Genomic DNA, 10587 nt, shown 5'->3' with positions numbered 1-10587 from the left:
ACACAGAGAGAGAGAGAGAGAGAGAGAGAGAGAGAGAGAGAGAGAGAGAGAGAGAGAGAGAGAGAGAGAGAAAGAAACCCAGTCTATGTCCCAAGCATCTAAGGCAAAGGAGCAAATGATGAGCATGGCGGGCTATTCTGTGGCCAGGAATGAGTGAGCTCATTCATGAGATCTTGGAAGAGCAGATCCAGGAGGCAGAGGCTCAGGTCTGACCCTACTTAGGTAGGTGTCAGACAGATTTCTCACCCATTTTTGCCTCCCTTTCTTTGCCACCTAGAATGTGGGAGGTGAAGGGATAGAAGGGAAAAGGAGGAGAGGGGGGGGGGAACCCAAGCCACACCTGCATTACAGGATGAGGGATGTTGCTATCAGACCAGGTAATCTATCTAGCTACATTTTTCTGGGTAGTGGGGCAGGGACAAGCTGTTTGGGAATTAGATGGGAGAGAGTCCTTTTATCGCCCTTCCTCTTCTCTGCTTCTCATTTCAAGGTTTCAGGATGCAGGGGTCTAGGGTCCAAGGAGACAGCCTGCTGTAACTGGAGGTAGTCTGATGTAGCAGTGATAGGAAACTGGGCCCCATTGGCAGCATATTGATTTAGAAAGAGACAAATTAGCATGCATCTATGTCATATTTTTATTTATTTTGGTAAACATTTCCTAATTATATTTTTAATCTGGTTCACTGCCCTGGGAACACTGCTTGTGACCCTCCATGCAGCAAGTTGGATATCCCTGATGTAGTGAACTAGGTGCTAGACCTAAGAGTCAGGAAGACCTGGGTTCAAAACCTTAGGCACCTAATTACTAGCTAGATGACCTTGGTCAAGTCAGTTAACCTCACATGTCTGGTTTTTATTTTCCTTTTGCATAAGCAAAAGCTAGGTCAATGGGGATTATACTTGATGGATTCTAAGGTCTCTTCCAACTATAAGTCATGATCCTATGGCATGCAGCTGAGAGGATTAGATATGAGGGTCTTTGGATCTTAGCACTTGAGGGACTTAGGGCAGCTAATGTGAAATTCAGCATAGTCAGGGTTCAGGATTTGGGGGAAGTACAGATAAGAAGGGCATATGCTTATTATCATCAAAAGGGAAAGGGTGTGCCAGATCACCCCTCTTCCTCTCTAACCCATTCCCTCCTAACCCCCTAAGATAGAATACACTCCTCTTCACTGCTGGGTCTCCTAGGAAAGGAGCAAAAGGAAAAGTCTACAAAGCAAAGAACCATTTTGATTGTGGAAGTGAGTAGTTCTTACTTGCCTGAACTGACCGCCCAGTTCTTTCTCCTGTCATTCAAGAAGCAGTTGCTGTGACAACCAACACATGCATTCATGCACACCCACACTGATGTGTGTGTGTGTGTGTGTGTGTGTGTGTGTGTGTGTGTGTGTCTGTCTGGCTGGCTGGCTGTCTGGCTGGCTATGGTTTGGGTACTTCTCAGAGAGGCAGGAAGGGCTGCAAAAAGCCTGGGGAGAGGGAGAAAGAACAGCCTCAGGTACCAACTAGATGACCTATAGCTGGACCCTTTTGAGGTCATCCAGTCCGGTCTTTCTAATTTCAAAGATGAGGAAGTTGAAGTCGAAGGACACCAAGAGATTTGCTCAAGGCCATCCAGTGTCATAAGAGGTAGAGGCAGGATTTGAAACCGTATGCCAGGCATCTTCCCACTACACCAACCTGATAGCCTGTGACTCACATTTAATTAATGGTTGTTGAATTAAAGCTCTATAGCCACAGGTAGAATGAGGGAGGCTCAACTTTTGCTTATCCAAAAGGAAAATAAAAATCAGACAAATTCAAAAATCTTTCTTCAGCAGATGCAGATGCAGATGTGACGTGTTTCCCTTTGTATATCCAGGATGACTTATCCTGGTCTACTAATCCCCATGTTCTTCCCATTTTGCTGAACTCTTATTTCAGCAGTGGGGATGGATACACTTGGTCACTCTAATGACCATTAGAAAGAGGACCATCTCAAATTAGGGCTCAGTCTTCCCCGAGGATGGGATCAGAGCTCAGTCTATGGGCAGTCTTTAGCTAAGATTAGGACTTAGTCTGCATTGGCTTCAATGGCCAGTCTTTGGTTGGGACCAAAGGCCAGTAGGTGGTGCAGTGGATAGAGCACTCAGACAGGAGTTGGAAAGACCTGAGTTCAAATCTGGTCTCAGTTACTAGCTGTGTGATCCTGGGCAAGTAATTTAACCCCACTGGGTTTTTCTTGGCAAAAATACTAGAGTGGTTTTACATTTCCTTCACCAGTTCATATTTACAGATAAGGAAACTGAGGCAATCAGGGTTAAGCCTTCACATAGGAGGTAGTTTTAGAGTTAAGCTTTGAAGAAAGCTAAGGCAGCTAGGTGACGCAGTGGATAGACTCATCTTCTTGAGTTCAAATTTGGCCTCACTTACTGGCTGTGTGATCTTGGACAAATCACCTGACCCTGTTAGTCATCACCTCATCAGGGCTCAGTGAATTCCACTGTATGGATCCCTGAGATGGGCCCACCTCAAAAAGAACATCTCTCTATTTCCATAGTACTTTACAACCTATCAAGTACCTTTTGCTCAAAATACCCTCATTAGGGAGTCTAAATATTATTATCCTAGGCAGCTAAGGTAGCCCAATGTATAGGGAGCTGTACTTGGAGAAAGGGAGACCTGTGTTCCAATTCTGTCTCGGATACTTACTAGTTGAGTGACCCTGAGAAAGTCACTTAACTACCGTCTGCCTTGGATTCCTCAGCTGTAAAATTGAAATTATAATGTTTCCCCATCTCCCAGGATTGTTGTGAGGATCAAGATATATAAAACATTTTGTAAAACTTTTAAAACACTAAAAAAATTTAATTATTGTTATTGTTATTGTTATCTTCTTTTTATAGGTGAGAAAATTGAGATTTAGAGAGGAGAGGGTGACTCTTCCAAATCACATGTTAGTGTTGTAAGGGACCTTAGAGGCCATATAATCCAACTAAATAAAAATCTTCCTTACAACATACTTGACACCATCTTATCTTTGCTAATAAAGGTCTAATGATGACTTAATGACTCTCTCTCTCTCTCTCTCTCTCTCTCTCTCTCTCTCTCTCTCTCTCTCTCTCTCCTTACTTTCCACCTTAGAATAAGTACTGTGTATTGGTTCCAAGTCAGAAGAGTATTAAGGACTAGGCAATAGGGGATAAGTGACTTGCCCAGGGACACACAGCTGGGAAGTATCTGAGACCAGATTTGAACCTAGGACCTCCTGTCTCTCAGCTTGGCTCTCAATTCACTGAGCTACCCAACTGCCCCTCTAGTTATCTCTTAAGGAACACCATTCCATTTTTAAATAGCTTTAATAGTTAAGAAGTTTTTCCTTGTCCTATGCCTAAATATGCTTCTGTAACTTGCACCCATTGCTTGTACAGTAGTTGTGTCCTCTGAGGTCAAAAGCAAAGAGTTTAATTCCATTCCATATAGCAGCCCTTCAGCCACTTGAGGCTAACTTTCATGACTTCCCCTAGTCTTCTCTTCTCCTAAATGAACACTCCCGTTTTTTTTTTCAAATGAATCTCATATGACATGATTTCCAGGGGGCAGCTGGGTAGCTCAGTGGATAGAGACAGGAGGTCCTAGGTTCAAATCCGGCCTCAGACACTTCCCAGCTGTGTGACCCTGGGCAAGTCACTTGACCCCCATTGCCTACCCTTACCACTCTTCCACCCATAAGTCAATACACAGAAGTTAAGGGTTTAAAATTTTAAAAAAAATTACCAAAAAAATGACATGATCTTCAGGATGCTTCAGCTTGTCAGTAATTTTTGTTTTTTTAATATGGTGCCCAGGTCACCAAGCTAGCAAGTGATAGGCTTAGGATTCAGACACAGATCTTTTGACTGCAACTCAGCCAGCCAACAAGCATTTATTATACTTTCTATGTGCTTTCTACTTTCCAAATGCAGAGGACAGAAAGAAAGGCAAATGCAGTGGGCATGTCTTTCTCAGGAGCTAACATTCAAATGAGGTAGACAACTTGCAAGTAAGAAGATCTCTACAAGGGCAGCTAGATGGCACAGTGGATAGAGCACCGAGCCTGAAGTCAGGAAGAACTCATCTTCCTGAATTCAAATCCAGCCTCAGACACTGACTGGCTGTGTGATCCTAGTCAAGTCCTTTAACCCTGTTTACTTCCATTTCTCAGCTATAAAATGAGCTGAAGAAAGAAATGGCAAACCACTCCAGTATCTCCATCAAGAAAACCCCAAATGGAGTCACAAAGAGTCAGACATAAATAAAAAGCAACAACATGCCTGGTGTATACAGAGTAGATGGGCAGTAATCTGACAACACTAGTAGCTAAGGTAAAGACCTCCTGCAGAAGGGGTGATTTGAGCTGAGGCTTGAAGGGATAGAAGGAAGTCACAAGGCAGAAATAAGGAGAAAGAACTTTCCATATGCTTCCTCATGATACCAAATCCCTCTCCATCGCAATGTTCTGATTCCATGGTAGAATCCTGTGCCCTACTAGCGCTGCTCTGGCCATATATCGATCCTAGAGGCTCACCCAGATAGATCATGACACAAGGCACTGTAGTCATACTATTTAACACCTCCTCAGCTCCACTGACAACATCTGGAAGCCAGAAGGAAGTTAAAGTACAATGACATAAGATACTGGCTCCTGAGCTGAAAAACACCCAGGACTTAGGTAAAATGTAATATTCCCAGATCACTGGTCCCTGTATAATTAGTTCTGTAACTTAAAGGATCTTAAATGGGGTAAACTACCCCACAGAACCCCAAGAGAGAGGGGCAATTAGGGCAATTAAGAATGTGGGTATAAAAGCAGCAAACCAGCCTTGAGTGACTCACTCTTTGGCAGTTAGGGCAGTTACAGTGCTGACTACATGGAGGTAGAAGTCCTCTTTGGGAGGGGAACAAGGATAGTTGTTTAAAGCTTCTCCTTCCTCACATTCACCTATTTATTTGAGAACATTAATTGGAGGTTTCCTTTCCACACTTCTATGTAGCGGCCCATCCATACCCATCTCTTTCACCTCTAGCCTCTGGTTGGCATGGGGGTGATGGGATTCTCAGGAAAAGAGGAGGAATATCCAGCAGTGCCCCCAAAGGGCTGAGAACTTTTGTCCCTATCCCCTCCATTCCCTAGTCCTCTACCTCTTGATTCTCTGCCCATTTTCCCCTCCACCTCTAACCCCTCTATCTATTGTCCCTCCATCACTGGTTCTATATCTCCAGCCCTTCGGTCTCATTCCTTCTAGCCCGTGTCCCTCCATTCCAGGTCCTGTATCACTAGTCCCCCAACCCCTCACACAGTTGGTCCTCTCACTGTTGGTACCAGACCTGTGTCTGGGGACAAAGAATGCCAAATGCCTACTCCAAAGCTTGTAGAGAAATTCTTTGATGATTCATGAGAGCCTTCTGTTTAGATTCATGCTTAATATTCATTATATTTTGAGCTGGGAGGAACCTGGGGGGTCATCTTATCTTGCCCCTTCATTTTTCAGATAAAGAAGGGAAGGCAGTTGTTGCCCAAAGTCATACTGGTGGAAAGTATGAAGCAGAGCTGGGATTCAAATCCAGGATCTTAGACTCCAAATATTAGACTATTGCTCTCTGGACTATGCCAAGTATTCAATTTCTCCCTCATTTATACCCTCAACCCTCCCTAGACCATTAGCTCCTTCTCTACTTCCCTGGAAACACTCCATTAGGAGCAGGGCACTTTCCCAAGCATACAAGGGCTGCCATTGGAAGATGAGTTTTTCTCCCATTACTATCTTCCCTGCTATCCCTTCATCTGATATTCCCAAGGGCGGTCATACAGAGCCACTGCTTCTTACCAGCACAGTGGTGACAATGAGGGATCTGTTGGTCAAGGAATCAGTGACGTTGGGGCCCCGGCCCTTGGCAATCTCTGTGATGTTGAGGCCATCAGCAGGACACCACACACCCACCTGGAAAGAAGACAGAAAGATAGATAGATAGATAGATAGATAGATAGAGAGAGAGAGAGAGAGAGAGAGAGAGAGAGAGAGAGAGAGAGAGAGATGAGGCTATTGGAATTTTAAGCTAGAATCAAAAAGTTGATAGAGATCTCAAAAAACCTGACTTCAAGCCCCAGATCTGCTGCTAAGCAAAAGTGTGATTTGAGGAGAGTCTTTTATTTTCTCTGAACCTCAGTTTCCCCACATGCCCAACAAAGGGGTCAACCTTGAAAATACAAAAGGTCTCCTTGAACCCTGACATTCTATGACCCTGTGAAGTCTCTGATGATATGCATGGAATTTAGGCCAATAAAACCTGCACCATCTGCCTATCTCTTTTCAACCTACATTTTCTAGTTCCCTATGGGGGTAGGTAGAATCTCAGGGTTGGAATCTCTAGGACTTCCTAGGGGGAGCTGGTCCAACACCTGTCACTTTATAGATGATGAAGCTGAGTCCCATATAAGTGACTTGTCTAAGGTCAAACAGGTGGAAGACTCAAGGCTGGATTTCAGGTATTCTGACTGCACAGAAACATAGGCTCTCAGAGTTGAAGGGAACCTCAGAAAGCATTGAGTCTAAGCCTTATTTATACAAGACTCTCCTCTTCTGCATTATCCACAAGTGGACATCAAATTTTGATTTTTTCTTAAATTTAGTCATTCTTCCCAAATGAGAGCAACGATCTAGAGTTGGAAAGGACCTCTGAGGTCATCTGGTTCAATCTCTTCTTTGTACAGATGAGGAAACTGAGGAACAGAAAGTGAAATAATTTGGACTTAGTCAAGGTCACATAGGTAGTCAGCATCAGTGACAAGACTTTAGATTCTCAAACTCTGGGGTCTGTGCTACTTCTCATGGGGATTCTCTTCTGCCATTAGAATGTAAACTCCTTGAGTGAAGGAACTGTCTTCATGCTTGTATTTGTACTCCCAGCACTTAGCACTTAGCCTGACTTATAGTAAGAGCTTAATGAATGTTTGTTGAACAGCTAGGTAGAAGCACAGTGGATAGAGCACCAGGCCTGGAGTTGGGAAGACCTGGGTTCAAATCTGGATGCAACTACTTCTAGCTATGTGATCCTGGGCAAGTCACTTAACCTCCATTTCCTAACCCTTAGAACCAATACAGTACTCATCGCAAGACAGAAAGTAAGAGTTTAAAAATAAATAAATGTGTGTCATCTATTGTCTGGCTGCCTAAACAGCTCCTTTCTGCAGCTGGCACCTGGTTAACTCATTAAGCTCTCTGAGCCTCATTCCCTGGATTATCTGTAATTTAATAATTTCTGTAGGACCTACCAAACAGGGTTGTGATGAGGTTTAAATGAATTAACATACGCTTTTTAAAAAACTTTTAAGTTTATATGATTGTGAGTTATTAGTAGCAGTTATTGCAAAATATGCTCATTAAAGGCAGCCTAATAGATGTGGATATTATTAGAAAATATACATATGAAATACATCCTGACAGGGAGCATAGCATAATGGATAAAGAACTAGCCTTGAAACTCAGGAGGATGTGAGTTCAAATTCTTCCTTGGACACACACTCCTAGGTCCCTGGGCAAATCATTTAACCTCTCAGAGTTCTGGGACTCTCTCTATGACTTTAAGTTGTAGAGAAGAGACTGACCTATATTGGTTAGTGTTAGTAAAAGGAGTCAGGAAGACCTGAGTTCAAAGCCTGCCACCTCTGACACATACCATATGATTCCAGGCAGGTCAAAGCCTCTCAGTGTTGTAGATAATTTTCTTTTTTTAAGCCCTTACCTTCTGTCTTAGAATCAATATTATTATATTGGTTCCAAAGCAGAAGAGTGGTAAAGGCTAGGCAATGAAGATTAAGTGACTTTCCCAGGGTCACGCAGCTAGGAAGTGTCTAAGGCTAGATTTGAACTCAGGACCTCCTTTCTCTAAGTCTGATCCACTGAGCTACCCAGCTGCCCCCTTGTAGGTAGTTTTATAAACATAATATGTTACTGAGTATATAGACCTGCATTAGAAAAGGGTCTTCATCTGAGCACTCCATCACTTCATATATACATATATGTGCATATATATATATATACATATATAGATATATATATATGAAATCATAGGTTTAGTCCCTATCCTTATTATTATGAAAAGGAGATTCCAGAGTAAAGCAGTTAATGCAGAAGAACCTAGAAATAATCAACGAGAGGCGATGGTCTGGTCCCAAATATGGCAAATGGGAGATAATGGCAGAGAGATAATAAGAGCTCAGGTAATGCATTTCATCAGTGGAATTACCTCAGGAGGCCACAAACACATATGCCTGAGTAATGGGTTCTTGTCCCAGGGCTTGCCCTGGGAGGGTGAGGGAGGGGGAGACACTTTTTTTTTCCAGAGGAAGAGATCAGGGCAGTAGCATTTCAGAGACCACTGAGGCTGATCCGACCAGCTGGTGACAGGCAAACAGCCGTGAACTCTCTGTCTCCAAACTTCTGGCTTGCTAGGGAGTTGAGGACAATTGAAAATTCAGGCTAGACATGCCTTCCCTTTTCCTCCCCCCCCCCCAGTCACCTCCCTAGATTCTGAGTGTGTGTCTGTGTGTGTGTGAGAGAGAGACAGACAGACAGACACAGAAACAGAAAGACAGAGACAGAGAAACTGAGAGAAGAGAGAGACAGAGGCAGAGAGAGGTGATGAGAGAAGGGAACTGGAGGAGAGGAATTGATTTCCTCAGGAGCTCTCACTGTGGGTTCAGCTATGGATCCACAAAACCTCAGAACTTGAAGAGACCTCAGAGGGCATAGAGTTCAATTTCTACATGGGCAGAAGCCCCCCTGACAACATCCTCAACAAATGGTCCTCCAGTCTCTGAAGTTGACTACCTCACTGACTGCTGACTGAGCAGGTCATTCAAACTTCCCTTAAGACTTGGTTTCTTCAGATTTAAAATGAGTATAATAAAAGTAGTGTCCTCAGTATCAGAGGCAGGATCTCTGAATGGTCTAGCATCCACTGGATCAGAGAACTGCCAGGTGGCACAAATGGTGCAGCATGCTTGACTTGGAGTCAGAAAGACCTGAGTACAAATCTTGTTTTTGGACACTTTCAACATGTGAGACCTTGGACAAATTACTTAACTTCTTTCTGCTCGGTTTCCTCCTCTGTAAAATGAGGGTAACAGTAGCATCTGCCTCATGGGTCTATTGTGAGGATACAATGACATAGATTGTGAAAAGCTCTTTGCAAGCCTTAAAATTCCAGGAAATGTTAGCTCTTATTATAAAGAGGGGCCAATGTCTTTCCTCAGTCAAGATGGTCAGAATCTGAGACTCCAAATGGAGCTTGACTAGCACAGAGGACAGTGGCACTTCACTCATTCTTGTCACTAGGTTTCTATTAAGGCAGCCTTGGTTGGATCAAATTATCTTTTTTTTCTGCTTCCACAGCACACTCTCATCTCATATTGAGCTTTTGATGACCCCCCCCCCCGCTCACCCCAAGTCTTTTTTGGAAATATTCACGAAAGCTTGAGTCTACAGAAAATTCGTGCTATGCTCTCCTCTCCCTTCCTGAGGCTGCTCATGCCCTTTCTGTCCTTGGCCAACCTCGGGAGGGAATCGTCCCCTTCGAGGAACCCAGGAAACTTAATCAATTAACCAGAGAGGCAGACTACAAATATCCCATTAAGAGAGCTGTGCAAACCAGATAGCAAAGAGACATGTAATTATGCTCCAGTAATTCTGCCTTAATCCTCCCAACACCCAAGCGGGCAGGATCAGGGCCCATCCGGATTAACAAACAGTAGGGCAAACACAATACTGGAAGGCTGTGATCCGACACTTGGCCAGCCATTCCGCACCCCCTCCCCCTGCCCTTGCTGCCTGAGTGATGGAGAATATGTGTCCTGGAGAGGGCCTGGCAGGGATTAGACCAAAGTAGACTGAGTGGCCCACTGCTCCCCTAAGCTGAGATTAATGCCCAGAGCAGGTGTGGAATTCCAGGGCCTGCAGACAGTCCTGCCTGCCCCCATCGTCTCCTAGCAGGGTTAGGCACATAGTGGATAAACAATAAGTGCTGGCCGATGATTTTTTTTATGAATTCAATCAATCATTCAATTAAGCCGAGGTATGCTATGTTCCATCCGATGCAAGGTTAAGTGTTTGAGATGTAAAGATCAAACACACAAAAAGCAGTCTTTACCTTCAAAAAGCTTACATTCAAGTGAAAGTGTGGGGGATATGATATATATATATATATATAAACGAGTTTAATGCAGTATAGGGAGTAATGGAAACAAATGAGAACTCCATACAAAGTGCTCAAAAAAATTGAAAGTGGGAGAAAAACACTTTAATCTGGGGTGTTCAGTGAAGTGGAACCTAAGATGAGTCTGGCAGGAAGGGGGGGGGGGGATGAGAAGATAGAGATGAGAAGATAGTGCATTCCAAGTATGAAAGGTCCCTTTCTCTCCTTCCTCCCATCCTTTTCTTTCCTCCTCCTCCTCCTGCTCTTCCTCCTCCTTCTTCTCCCACTCTTCCTCTTCCTCCTCCTTCTCTCTCTCCTTCCTTCCTTCCTTTCTTTCCTTCTTTCCTTCCTTCCTTCCTTTCTTTCCTTCTTTCT

General features: G+C 43.8%; 1 protein-coding gene across 3 annotated transcripts in view; it reads right to left on the bottom strand.

Moving 5' to 3' along the window:
- GRIK3 (glutamate ionotropic receptor kainate type subunit 3) overlaps positions 1 to 10587 on the bottom strand; it is a 350540-nt gene that overhangs the window by 88550 nt on the left and 251403 nt on the right. For all 3 annotated transcript variants that reach the window (XM_044671492.1, XM_044671491.1, XM_044671493.1), the window contains exon 9: positions 5847 to 5960. In XM_044671492.1, the coding sequence (XP_044527427.1) occupies positions 5847 to 5960 (114 nt within the window). The remainder of the gene's footprint in view (positions 1 to 5846; positions 5961 to 10587) is intronic.

This window comes from Gracilinanus agilis, chromosome 3 (genome assembly GCF_016433145.1).
Source record: "Gracilinanus agilis isolate LMUSP501 chromosome 3, AgileGrace, whole genome shotgun sequence".
In the NCBI taxonomy this organism is placed as follows: Eukaryota; Metazoa; Chordata; class Mammalia; order Didelphimorphia; family Didelphidae; genus Gracilinanus; species Gracilinanus agilis.
This window is presented reverse-complemented; position numbering and strand designations above follow the sequence as displayed.